The 15,040-nt window shown below is 37.4% G+C and overlaps 1 protein-coding gene across 1 annotated transcript in view; it reads right to left on the reverse strand.

Moving 5' to 3' along the window:
• Positions 1-15,040, reverse strand: part of LOC117402568 (2-oxoisovalerate dehydrogenase subunit beta, mitochondrial-like) — a 98,393-nt gene that overhangs the window by 70,358 nt on the left and 12,995 nt on the right. The window contains exon 3 of the mRNA XM_059024794.1: positions 10,973-11,081. Within this exon, the coding sequence (XP_058880777.1) occupies positions 10,973-11,081 (109 nt within the window). The remainder of the gene's footprint in view (positions 1-10,972; positions 11,082-15,040) is intronic.

Raw genomic sequence — 15,040 nt, forward strand, 5'->3', positions numbered from 1 at the left:
TGCCTACCAATTCCTCAATTTCGTATTTAAATTGACCCACAATTAAAAGAGCTTCTGGCTCATTGCTACCACCATGCTAAATTTAGCTACAAAAGCATTTCACATTTTCAAAATGCTAAGGGTAGAAAAAAACAAAAAAGATACATCGCTTAATTGCATGATTGCTGATCCCATTTTTTAGTGCATCATTTTCTAGGACTGTATGATACGGTTAAATGCATATCGGGTAAATTTGCTTAATTGCATGAAGCTGCGCGGTCCCAAAGTCCATTGTACATTGCATTTTAATTTTGATAATTGCATAATGCAAACACATCACGAACCAATGAAATGTTTCTGATTGAACCGGTTGGATTTCAGCATCTCATGTGAATTCAGAAGACATATTGAGGAAGACACGATGCATAACCAATGTGAAAGAAAAATATCTGGTTAAAACGTATTTATGACCAGGGATATGTTAATAAAAATATTCAGATCTACTGAACAGCGATCGTTATTATTTTATTTGGGAGGGTATTGGCAATTCTACAAAGGTTAATAGCTGTATTTTTATAGACAATACAGAAAAGCAGTCATGAACATCAATACTGACTTTGATGCATTAAATACATTATATGTTGTGCCCTTCAATTCCAAAAAGAAAGAAATATATAATCTTTCCTGTTTCGCAGTCTTTAATGGAAATATAAGATGGCATATGAATCATCCAAACCACACAGAATGATATAATATGATGTTCAGTTTCTAAAAAGCATACGATTATAGTTCTCTTGCTCACGCCTGATTGAAGAACAGGCCTATTCATTATTTGTCATCCCACATAGTACAGATCTTTGGCTAATCCATTATCGCTAGTACAGTTTTCAAAGTGCAACCTTTTTTTTTTCTACAGGGCATCTTCTCAATAATACCCTTTAAAGCTCACGTATATTACTCATCTGAAAACAAGATAAAAGACATCACAATACTAAAAGAGGTATACTGCCAATTATGAATTAGGACGCTGCAGCCAGCAATCCAACAAGTCATCATATGTGACACATCTGGTGTATTAATGCACTGCAGCACCAACAATAGCACCTTCTACTGTATCATATTCACCACTGTTACGGATGCGTCAATCAGAATCGGCATGGATTATCAATAAAATACCATAATCTGCAATTGCTGTTTCTCTGCCATTGTCACCAATTATTATGATGTTATTATTATTATTATTATTATTATTATTATTATTAGCCCTTTTCAATGACGCAGCAATTTCAAATTCAAAAGCTGCATGTCAGGTCTATGATGTTATACTTCAACACGCGAGTCAGACCCACAGTTTTCATCTCCAATCTACACTCTTACTTAAATTGCTGTCTCGTGTCTGTGTCTCGTGTCTGTCTTCCCATCAATCAAGCAAAAACAAGATCCCCTGCCCTTCTAATAGAAGCAGCAACTTGACATTACAGTGGTCAGAGCACACTGTAGGGGGTGTGGAAGCTCACAGTAACCATTTGTATCTTTGTTTTGTTGTTGCAAACATTTTAGTCACGTTGACACTGTATGAACATATGTTCTGTTCAGGCATAGCCACTGTTTGTACGATCAATGTTTCTTGGAATCTTTACACCAGGTACATAACTAAAACAAAGCAAAACGAACACACCAGCAACAAAAAATAACTTATTATCTTAAGAGGTAAAAAAAAATCTGATCAATAAGGCATAGCACTGGCTCAAACTAAATAAACAAAGGGTGTTGTGCCAATATTTGCATGTACTGTATGCTGAATTCCTCACTCAACATTACTCAGTGCACAGGGAGCAATGGGAGCCATTCACACACTGGTAACCCTTCATGGTTTGTGTAACCTTTGAACAGCTCTGTATATGGAATGCACTGCTCCCATACAACAGACATGCTATTCAGAACATGCCCTTTATACAGGAGGGTGAACAATCCAATAGAAGCATGTGGCAATTTCTGGAAAAAATAAATAAATAAAAATGGACATCCAGCTCCACATCCTCAATATAAATATATTAATTAAGAATGATGGTACGCCAGGGTGTTGTGCTGTGGTGAAATATCACTACGGCTGTGGGGATTATGAGCCATTGCGATGTTAGTGTCTCTAACCAACAACGTTGAGATATTTCACCACATCCTGGAGTACCATCATTTGATTATAAAATGGCATGTATTTATTGTTACTTACTAGCATATTAATAAGGCACTTAACACTCTTGATAATGATTTTCATTGGTGTGTCCTACCGCTGTAATGTTCAGGTGAGCATCTGCTTGTGTGTGTGTGTGAGAGAGGTATTATATGTATTATTTTACAAATAGAAATAATAACTATTGACCCCATGTGTTTATTTTTTTTAGGTAATGTTATTGAAAGAGGGCGGTAATGATGTTTGTGTAGAGCGAGGATTTAGCCACCGCAGTTTTTTTGCTCTGGGTCATTTTCAGTGTGGACAAAGGTCTATTTGAATTAGGATGGTTCGCTACCACTGGCAGTAAGGCTATGGCACCATGTATTTCATTTCTTGATCATGGCTTGCTTGCTACTAGCTTCTGATGGATCCCTTATTTTTTGTAATTAGTTATGGGCATTACTTAGTGTTTTAAGCCCAGCTTTGATAAGAACATGAACAGCGGTAACGTCAGATCTTATTGCATGATCTGTGTATCTATTTGACAATCCTGCTGCTTTGTTCAGCTTCAACATCACTGAACCACAGTGAGTAGGTGATATGGGAGGAGCTGAGGTTGTAAACAAAAAGTAGATGAGTTCTCAGGCATTTTATACGTATTTTTGTAGTGGAAGTACAGGAGAGAGTAAAATACTAGTGTCCTCATAAATCATTCTACTATTTCTTTGTTTCAGTGTGGGAGTTTCAGTGTGGGAGATTTCAAGAGAGTACGAAGGTCACTCTTGAAATCAGAACTTAAAGGATGTGTTGCAGTAAGAATACCTCTGTTAAGAAAGGGGAACAAGACTAAATGGCTAAAATATACACAAGAACATGGAAATTGGACTATGGTCTTCCAGTCCTGGGTTTGTCAATTACAGATAATGTTTCTCCGTACTTATTGATTTATACTTCAAATACCACACCTTGAAAATCGAGTGATGCGAGCTATTTCACTCAATGTTTTTCCTTCTTTATGCAAGTCAAGGTTGTTATAATAGTAGAAAACACTAGTGGAGGCTTTGAGTAAATTGTTGATGCTCATAATGCATCAGAACAGAAAAATGCAACATGTCTACGACTTTTGCACAGCAGTGTGTGTTTATGTGATATATATATATATATATATATATATATATATATATATATATATATATATATACATATATACACACACATACAGTATATACATACAGTGCCATGCATAAGTATTCACCCCCCTTGGACTTTTCCACATTTTGTAGTGTTACAACCTGGAATTAAAATTGATTTAATTAGGATTTTTTTGTCACTGATCTACACAAAATAGTCCATAATATCAAAGTGGGGAAAAAAATCTACATATTTTTCAATATTATTTACAAATAAAAAACTGAAAAGTCTTGATGTGACACCCCTAAATAAGCTCTGGTCCAACCAGTTGCCTTCAGAAGTGACATAATTAGTTGAATGGAGTCCACCTGTGTGCAATTAAAGTGTCACCTGATCTCAGATTAAATACACCTGTTTTTGGAATGCCCCAGAGTTTGTTAGAGAGTATATTATTATTATTATTATTATTATTTATTTCTTAGCAGACGCCCTTATCCAGGGCGACTTACAATTGTAACAAGATATCACATTATACATTATTTCACATTATACAGATATCACATTATTTTTACATACAATTACCAATTTATACAGTTGGGTTTTTACTGGAGCAATCTAGGTAAAGTACCTTGCTCAAGGGTACAACAGCAGTGTCCCCCACTGGGGATTGAACCCACAACCCTCCAGTCAAGAGTCCAGAGCCCTAACCACTACTCCACACTGCTGCCTAAACAAACAACATCATGAAGACCAAGGAGCTATCAAAACAAGTCCGGGATAAAGTTCTGGAGAAGCACCAATCAGGGTTGGGTTATAAAAAAATATCCCAAACTTTTAACATCCCCCGGAGCCCTGTTAAATCCATTATTAAAAAATGGAAAGAATATGACACAACCGCGACTCTGCCTAGAGAAGGCCGTCCACCAAAACTCAGTGACCAGGTAAGGAGGGCATTAGTCAAAGAAGCAACCAAGAGGCCAATGGTAACTCTTAAGGAGCTGGAGAGATCCACAGCTGAGATGGGAGAAACCGTCCATGGGACAACTATAACCCGGACGCTCCACAAAGCTGGTCTTTATGGAAGAGTGGCGAGAAGAAAGCCATTGCTGAAAAAAACCCCATATCAAATCCTGTTTGGATTTTGCCAAAAGGCATGTGGGAGACACAGCAAGCATGTGAAAAAGGTTCTCTGGTCTGGTGAGACCAAAATTGAACTTTTTGGCCTTAGCGCAAAACGCTATGTGTGACGCAAAGCCAACACTGCTCATCACCCTGAGAACACCATCCCCACGGTGAAGCATGGTGGTGGCAGCATCATGTTATGGGGATGCTTTTCATCGGCAGGGACTGGGAAACTGGTCAGGATTGAGGGCAAGATGGATGGAGCCAAATACAGGGAAATTCTAGAGGAAAACCTGTTTCAGTCTGCAAGAGACCTGGGACTGGGGCGGAGGTTCACCTTCCAGCAGGACAATGACACTAAACACACAGCCAAAGCTACACTGGAGTGGTTTAAAAACAAGAACCTGAATGTCTTAGAATGGCCCAGTCAAAGCCCAGACCTCAATCCGAATGAGAATCTGTGGCAAGACTTGGAAATTGCTGTTCACCAACGGTCCCCATCCAACTTGACAGAGCTTGAGCAATTCTGCCAAGAAGAATGGGCAAAAATTGCAGGATCCAGATGTGCAAAGCTGGTAGAGACTTACCCAAAAAGACTCACCGCTGTAATTGCTGCCAAAGGTGCTTCTACCAAGTATTGACTCAGGGGGGTGAATACTTATGCAACCAACAAATGTCAAAGTTAATTTTTTTTGTTTAATTAACTTTTGTGTCACAATAAAAAATATTTTGCACCTTCAAAGTGTTAAGTATGTTGTGTAAATCAAATGGTAAAAATCCCAATTAAATCCATTTTAATTCCAGGTTGTAACACTACAAAATGTGGAAAAGTCCAAGGGGGGTGAATACTTATGCAAGGCACTGTGTATATACACATACACACACACACACACACACATATTGTGGTTCTGTAGCAGTGTCCAGGGTAGAAGAGGCTGAATATCCTGAGAATATCTGCCGACAAGTGGATGACAGCCCCTTGCACACTGTAAATATCAGAGCGTTTACTTCATGATATAACCCTCAGGTTAAAAGCACCTTTTGTTCTATATTTTGAATCACCGGCTGCTGTCTGGATTACACTCAAGACAATTTGCTTTATATTAAAATCATTTTTTATCATGCATTATACAGCAACAGTTTACATAGGCACATAAAGTATAGATATCTTTGACATATGGTTAGGACTGGCAGGGATCCTGCGGGACTATAAAATTGCCATTTCAGTCAGTAGAACAGAATGTACTGTTCTGAGAAAAACACACGCTGATTCCAGCACAGTAGTAGCTGTCAGCAGCACATCCTAAATATTTTTATCAGAATGAATCTGGAATGTTTTCTTTATGTGATAAGCCACATTGTGTAGCCATCATATAAAAGTTGTATTATTTATGTTGACATGTATATTTTATATTTGTTGAAACTGATATACATTTAAGTTATGATTAACATTTAATTTGCTTTGTAGTTCTAAAATAAAAGGTGTGTAGTTTAGAAAATTAAAAAGGGAATATCTGTCATCAGAACAGACTCTTCTTATTTCCCAATAGTGTGTGACAGTTGGCATTCAAAAGAAACAATCAAGAATTATTAAATTCAATTACATGAGAGACTTGCAAGGGTAGTCCAAAAAAAAAATATATATATATATCCTCAGAATTTGCATAATATTTGCTTTTTGAATCTTTATTCCTCTATTGTATGTGTTCTTAACGAAAATTTAGCTAACCAAATATTCCCATACAATTTTCCTCCTCCATGCATATTCATTAATTATTTTTAGGTTGAAACTGCTCGTTTGTGTGTTTCCTCCTTTCTCTTTTGCCGGTACCTCTCCCGTTTTGCAGATTTGCATATGTATTTTCATTTTAAAAACACAAATCTGGTACTAAATCTCTGTTTGCAAGCCATGCTTTTAGACAGTCTTGCCCTTTCATCATTTCACCTTCAGGGTGAAATTCTTTCCTGTCAATAGCCAATCTGCTGCTTCCCCTATTGACTGTCAAACTTTGCTTTGACCCAGAAGACACTGCTATATAGCTAATGGAAGATTTAATGGAATTATTTTGTAAGGTACATTACTTTAATCATCCTTTATCTGGTCCTGCACTCATGGATATTAACAAAGACACCAACATATTTTACCTCTGGGGAAAGTCGCTGAGCAAGGAGGACAGAGGCCAGTGTAAAAATGGGGGATGCGCACCAGTAATTCCTTCCCCCACTGAAACAGCGAGTTTTGCTGAGATTTCCCATTGACAATAAATAAATGCTTCTTGCTGCACCAATTTGGTCAACAAGTCGCGCGTTTAGCGATGTTTTCAATTTCTTTGCTGACTTTCTGGGTCAAGTAACATTTGAGGGAGCTGACATATTGGAGCTTTTCAAGCAGCAATGTGATGTCAAGTTGTTGATTTACCTGACAGGCCAAAAGTTGCGCGCATGAGTTTATGGGATAAAGCGGTGGAAACCCATAGCGGAGTGCAAAGCTTTCGGGTGCTTGAATAAGCGTAAAAATAAGACGAAAAAAATGTTATTTTGTGTGCTAAAGCCTATTCATTAAAAAAAGGCCGATCATAGCAAAAAAACAAATGACTACATAATTTGAGAATGGGGCATACCCTGAAAACCTTTCCATTCGGTCGAAATTCTTTCATGTGTGTAAGGACCACTTTGAACCTGAATGCTATGAAAGGAACATGCAGGCAGAGCTTCTGGGGTATGAATGCAAGACGAGGCCAAAACCTGATGCGATGCCAACAACAGGACTGAGTTTGAGAACCCCTGGTTTAGCACAATGAAATCATCAAAAGGTAGGTCACTATATATATAACTCAATTGTATTTATTAACAATAAGTAATAAACTACATCAAAGTGGGCAAGATAAATGACGAGACCGAAAGTCAATGTCACCAGAAGCCAGAGATACTTGTATTAGGGGCTTTTTATTGCACACTTTGATGTACTTTATTTTTTTTAGGTGTAGCCGTTTACAAAGCTTGAAAAAGTAGAACACTTATATGAATTACAGAAAAAAAAGTATGCTTTCTCTATTACCGTTTTCCAGTTTGTAAATTGTTACGATTCAGTTTTTCACTGTTTTCGCGTATGTGTGTAGGCTTGCATGCTGTTTTCTCTGTTCTCTCACTCCTAATAATAATAATAATAACAATAATAATAATAATAATAATAATAATAAATGTGTCTCGACCAGTTACAGTACAGTTCTGTGTAGGCTATGTACCTTGAAGTACAAATCCAAAGGTTTTTTTTATATTAAATGTGCATATTAAATAATTGACACATAAGACAAAAGTTATTGCAGCAGTGTTTCCATAAAACACATTTAGTACAAGTGCACCAAGTATTTGGAGCCTTCTTGGTTCAGTTTTCTCAGATTAGGCTGCTTGCAGACTCCTCCTCATTATCCTTGTCTGAATATTCACTACCACTGCCTGACAAAGTTAAACTAGGGTAGTCCGACCTCAAGGATTCATATAAGTACCCATCTATTTGACTTTTTCACCCATAATAAATCGGATAAATTTTGTCACAAATAATTTTGTTAGCTGCAGCTACAGACTAGCAGTGTTCGGAAATAGGGAACTCAGCAAGCCGATGTCATATCCTGTGCGCCATATAAGAGACCCAATGCACAGAAGCTTAATGTTGTTTTAATGCTTTTATATCGTAAACTGGACGAGCAGGGGCTTTAGATTGTGCCAAGTTTTCAGCCACATGTTTACTATTGAAATTATTCTATATTCACTACCACTACAGGTACCCTTTAATAAACTCGCTGTTTTGGAGTGGAGTTTTGGAGTGGTGCACACCCCTAGTGGAAATAATATATCTTGAATCAGAGGTGCTGTTCAGGTCACATTGAGCACATATACTCGCATTGAGCTACTCCAGGCTGTGCTGTAAAATGTTTATTCAAAATGCATACAGAACACATGGAATGCCATATTTGAGGAAGTGGGCAACATCACAGAAAGGCCTAGTTGGCTCTTGCTGCACTGGCAAGGACTACAAAAATATCAACATTCAAGGGACCTCACAAGCAGTTGCAGCTTCACATATAGATCCTTATAACAGATGGTAATATTAAAAATACCCCTGGCCAAAAGCCCAGGACATGTTCCAAGATCTTTCGGATTGGGTTGGACACCTACTGGACATAAATCTGATTGAGAATTTCTTGGACCTGTTGGATAGAATGGATATGAGGAATGGATACAAGATCAGTCAGACTTAACAAATGGACACATCCAAACCCTCATTATTGTTGTCACTTTAGTAACCTTGTAGAACGCTCAGCCATAGAGGCCGTGTCCACTGTAATAAGGACTCAAACTGGTGCTGAAACAAACCACCTACATCTTTGTGTCTTTTTGAAGTGGGATTACATTCTGCCAGAATCAGGCCACTCAAGAAGTCACTTGCATCTTAAATTACTTTTCTCCATCTGGTTTTCTCCAAAACCCTTGGCAGACTTCTCTCTCTGCACACAAAGATTACTAGTGGAACAATTGGGAATATTAAACTAGGGCTCCTGATTTTCCATTCTGGGAATGGCAAATTCCGTTTTTCAAAATGATCAATTCCGTTTTTACCAATTTATTAAGAATTAACAATGTAATCTGAACATAAGTAACATTTTTACAGTAAAAATCTATTGAATTCATTTTTTTTTTTTTTATTTAAGTACCCGAGACACTGTAATTTTCAGGAAAATCTTTCTTCAAGCAGTCCACTAGTAACACACTGTAGGTCAGTCAACAAATAAAGGTGTTTTGAAAAAGCAGCTTATTGCTGGCATTACAATATACAGAATAGTCAAACGAGGGGCATTGTTACAAAAATATACACTTTTCATAAAATTACAAATTAAATACGATGTTCAGGACGCTTCTCTCTCCCATCTATAGTTTCATCTGCAACAACTCAGACTGGTTTATTCTGTACTTACTGTAAAACAGTGTTTCTCAAACACCCTGGACAGACAGAGTTGCTTTAGTTACAGCAGGTCTTTTCAACTTTAATTTAAGCGGGCTACATTAGAAAAAAGTTATGAGTAGGTGGGCCAGTGTATTTTACTCTGCACATTTTTAAGCAATACAATAAATATGATATAACTTAATGTTCGTATATTGAACAAGACTTACACATTCTACCATATGAATAGTACTTTAATAGAACAGTGCAAACATTTAACAGAGTGTCATTACAAACATTTTAAAATGTATGTGACATATTAATGTAGAACTGTAAAGAACTGATCAGCGCTTCTACTTTTGAGCTTCTAACTACTGTGCCCTCTGGATACGTATTTCCAAAAGCTCCTTGTTTGGTTTCAAAATGCCTTTTCATATTGTATTCCTTAACTACTGACACACATTCATTGCACAATAAACACATTGGCTTTGCGTTTGGTACAGCTGGTAAAATAAGTATTTATTGGTCCACTCATTTTTGAATCTACAATTTTGAGAGAGCCACGTTATAGCAACACGAGTAAAACTAAACAGCACTCTGAGTAAGCAGTATTATTTATAAAACTAAGGTAAGATTTCACCTCAACCACTGTGTCGTTTCCTTGTGTTGAGTGGGTGAAGGGGTAACGGATTTGCGATAACTAAATAAATGAATACATAAATTCAATGAATGAATGATTTTTTTTTTTTTTTGACCAGTTTTTTTCAGGTACTTCTTACTTTTCTGTATATACAACTCCAAAATTATTCCACAGAACAGAACTCACAAAACAGCTAGTTGCTTTAAAACTCGACTCCCCCAGCACACAGGCAGCACTGCAGCAGACACACAGTCCATCAGCGTAACGGCCACAAAACCACCTGTTTTTTCATTTTACAATGATCCAAACAAACATACAAAAACATTTTATACAAGCATCAGTGCTGGGCTTCTGGGTAGTGTAGTTTTCAAAGCAATCCATTGTTTTTTACAGGAGACAGTGGTCAAAGATGGTTTGCGCATTTTGTATTTATTTATTTATTTATTTATTTTTTAAAGGTGCAGTTGCAGAGCAAAATTCCATTCCAAAAATGCCTAATTCCGCTATTCCGTCCGTGATTCCGCGATCGTGGAAAATCAGTAGCCCTATTAAATACCACTGCACCAGATTTAAGAAAATACAAATAAATAAATAAATAAATAAATATTCAACTGCTTCAACAAACTCAAAATAAAATAATATTGTTCAATGCTGAACTGCTTTTGTATAATAAAGTGAAATAAACTGAATACTAATTAAAAAAAATATGTGATTTTAAATCAGTCACTGGAACTACTGTGAGGAGTCCAGTGTCTGCTGACCCACTCTGTGTGAATAGACTGCTGTATCCCAATAAACTTCCTTGCTCATTTTAGCCTTCCTTTTACTCAACTACAGACCCTGTATTACAACAAAACAACAGAACAACCCGTTTTATTTTTTGACCCAGCGGTACACAGAACTCAATGTGGTTGCTGTTAAGATATTTTCTTGCGGTTTTGTTTTCTGGTGATGGTAACATCGTCAATCATCCGAGTGCTCAACTCACCTGCAGCCCTGTAAAGGATTTTTGGCTCAAAGAATATGCAGGGGTTCTTGTCTTCAATGCACGATAGCAGCAGCCCTTTAGCTTGAACTGGGCTTCTTGGAATAACAATCTGAAATAAACAAATGCAGAGAAACAGGATACAATATGATTTTAATACAGCAACACCTATTGGTGAATATACACATTTTTGGCAACTGCAATCTATCACCAAAAGCCCATACGGAAATTGCATTATATGCTACCAGCTGGATAAAAGCACAAGTTCCATTAATATAACATTTTTACATTAGAAAAGTTTTCTTTTTTTTTTTTGCAAGCAAAAATCAAAACTCTCCAGCCATGTGGCCTGTATCACGGATAAGGCTAGAGGCAAAAATAAAGTGGCAGTGAGTGTTTTTTTTTTTCTTGCCGACAACAATGGAACTTAACTAAGAAAATCACAGCTGTGTACCAAACATCAAGACAATAACTTAAAGTATACTGTCTATTCTGTGGTGGCGGCTGCAGCTTTGTAAAATACTGGCACACAAATGTATTTTTTTCTTGTAGGATACCTATGATTGGGACAGCAATGGCCCAAACAAACTGAGACCAGCGTCCAAAAGGATACAGTTCAGTGTGATAAAAATGAAATCTGTAAGGGACCAAGTTTGAACCTCAATACAACAGATATAGGCAGCCAGCAAGAATACAGGTAATCATATCATTAACTAGGTACCTACTGTACTAACTGTAAGTCAACAACAATAAGCTCCTCAGTCTAACAGCCTACTCAGTGTTTAACTGTGTGCAAAAGTTCTAGGGCTTACTAACCTTTAACATTCCAATTCCAGTTTACATGACAAGCTTCAGACACCTCCCTTCCCCAACACAATGACTTAAACAAGAATGCCACTTTAGCAATGCATTGTCAAAAGCACAGATCAAATGAAAGTGACAATCTGATTGATGGCCGGAAATAATTCACACCAAAGGTTTCAAGTAGCCTGTTTGGTAAATGGCCCAGCAAAAAAGAAATTCAAAACCATACCTTCTAAAGAACTCATAATCCATATGAAATATATGAAACATGAACTCTTACAGATTTTGCTAACATCATTCATCACCTTAAACCGATTAAGATGTCAGAAGTTGGGCAAGCGTTTTCCAGAAATGTAAACAGACCCATTAATGACTTTAATAATTTTAAAAGTGCAAATTGATAGGATAAATGGAAATACCTAACTCCGATCATTTTAAGTGACCACTAAAAATGAAATATTTCCGGGCTCCCAAGTGGCACATCCAGTAAAGGCGCTCCACGTGGAGTGCAGGATGTGCTCTATAGCCTGGAAGTCGTCAGTTCGAGTCCAGGCTATTCCACTGCTGACCGTGACGGGAGCTCCCAGGTGGCAGCGCACAATTGGCCGAGCGCCGCCCGGGTGGGGGAGGGCTTAGGTCGGCCAGGGTGTCCTTGGCTCATCACGCACCAGCGAGCCCTGTGGACTGGCTGGGTGCCTGCGGGCTTGCCTGTAAGTTGCCCAGAGCTGTGTGGTCCTCCGAGGTGACTGCATGGCAGGCCAGCAGAGTGAAAAGAAGCGGACAGCTGACGACACACGTTTCAGAGGACGTATGTGTCCGTCTTCGTCTCTCCTGAGTCAGTGCGGGGGTGGCAGCGGTGGGCCGGGTTGAAATAAAAAAATATATATTTCCAATGGAAATAGTTTCACCTTTAATTAAACTAATGTAGGGCGTATACTCTATACAGAAATCAACTTGTGGATTTCCACCCCCACATCCCATCTGCATCTAATCCTGTGTAGGATCACTTGTGAAATGTTACTTCTTTTAAGGTAATTTGTCCTACTTTGCATCTATTTTATTAATGTAATTCAATGGAATAGCTTAAAAGGCTGACAATATATAAAATATACACTTGTATAATACAATAATATCTATTTCTATATAGCACCTTTCATAGTGGACCACCATCACAAAGCACTTTACAGTGGTAGGCTGTGAACTGTGTATTATATGCAGTCACTTATAATAGGACATTGATTTAACAAGGTCACAAGGAGGTTAAGTGACTTGCTCAGGGTCACACAGAGGTGGGATTTGAACCGATGACCTTCTGGTTACAAGCCCTGGACTTTAACCACTGGACCACACTGCCTCCTAATGAGGTAGCCCTCACATTGGTTTGTTATACAAATGCAATCCTTGGTTCTGTATATAGAAGTTGCACCTTTTTGCTGCATGTTAGTTTCAGTCACAACGAAGACAAGCACAGGCTATATTTCAGGTCTTAGATTCATGAGAAGAGACTTTGTTGTAGAGTTTCACTCCCAATTATCATTGGTGGCAGTAACCACTCTTCGATGTTGGTATACTGAGAGGCAATACCAGCGATAGTCATTTTAAAATGGAGGTGGCTGCTCTATAGATAATTTTCTGCAGAAGTTCCGATTCACAAAACAGGTGTGAAATTAATTGATCAGTTACATTGTTCTCACTCAGTTTTACCAGTTACCTAATCTTAATAGTTAACTGGGTCATACAATTGTTCTTTATTATAGCACTTTAGTAAAACCCTGATAAGGGTAATGCTAGTGTGTATTACTGTATATATTTGGAAACAATATTGATTAACTTTAGATGACAAAAAATAAAACTAAAAGGATAGTCTTTAAGTTTAAAATGACTAGCATTCAGTGTGCAGAATTTTTCACATGCATTATTATTCGTCAGAGCTAAAAACGAAATGTTAGATCTTTCACTGATGATATTCAGATGGATATGATTGCATAGTGGGCACATACTGATTTCCTGTCCGTGTTTTCTGCCTCCGGGATGCATTTAGGCACTTCTGTTGCTTTCACACGTGGTCAAAATCACTTTATTCCAGCTGCCGTATATTAAGTGTTCACAGTGCAGCAAAGAGACCGTCTGTGTGTCTAAATGATTTACGAGTTAAGCATTTCATAAATGAAATATACACACATTCCTCCCGAGACATATTTACATCTGGAAAGTCATTATTACTCAACTTTTAACAAATAATAATTTTTGGTAATGTAACACAATATAGTAACTCAAAACGTACAGTCTCTATACCCCCCAAAAAAGTAATATCACCCCTAAAGTCAAAGTTAAGGTCACCAACAAATTTAATATGCAGCGTTTACATTACCCTAATACAAAGTCACTACCTCACACAGGCTTTATACACCGTGGTGGCAGACATGAAAGGGTTACATTTTCTTCTGCAATACCCATAATTGATATTGATCAACACAGAATATATAGAACACAAATGAAGAAAACAATGAATCTTAAAGTCACAGGTCAAATTGAAGGGTGCCGATAGCATCGGCACAAGCAGTTCTCAGAATACTGCACAATACTGGAAACATGAAGATTGCATTTTAAAATGGTTTAAACAGATTTAAAGTTGAAGAAAAAGTGACAGATTTACTCAAATATATGAGTTTTCCTTACAGGGGGGTTCAAACAGGCAGACATCTTGCTGATATTGCTCACTCAGCATACTGATGGTATGTGGAAGTCTTACACAAAGAGTAACATTGGATCCGTTATATTTGCTATACATCTCAGTGTCGATCATTCGCAGGATCTCGGTCACTGGCACACCACACAGCTTGGTATCCAATACTGCCAAGGGGTTTTTGGTACACAGCTGAACAATGGTAAATAGGAGAGAAACTGGCTTAAGATTACAAGGTTAATTTTCAGTACTTTTTATAGCAATAAATCATGTGTTGGTAATAAAATATTTTGCATCCAATTCCTTACGGGTAATTAGCATTTGAAAATGAAAGTTGCATGTGTTTTTTATTTAACGTAAAAATGTACATTAGTTAGGAGAACCCACATGTTATGATGCAACATTACTACATTTTAAAATTAAACATAATTCACCATAAACATGCTACTACAATTTGCTAAAATAGACTTCAACCCCTAAAAAGACAGACAGATACATTCTGAGAGGTGTCATTTCCACCTTTGTCCATTTAAAATTAAGAGTGACTGAATCTTTGCATCTATAAAAGGATAAAAAAAAAT

The sequence above is a fragment of the Acipenser ruthenus genome, chromosome 5 (genome assembly GCF_902713425.1).
Source record: "Acipenser ruthenus chromosome 5, fAciRut3.2 maternal haplotype, whole genome shotgun sequence".
Classification (NCBI taxonomy): domain Eukaryota; kingdom Metazoa; phylum Chordata; class Actinopteri; order Acipenseriformes; family Acipenseridae; genus Acipenser; species Acipenser ruthenus.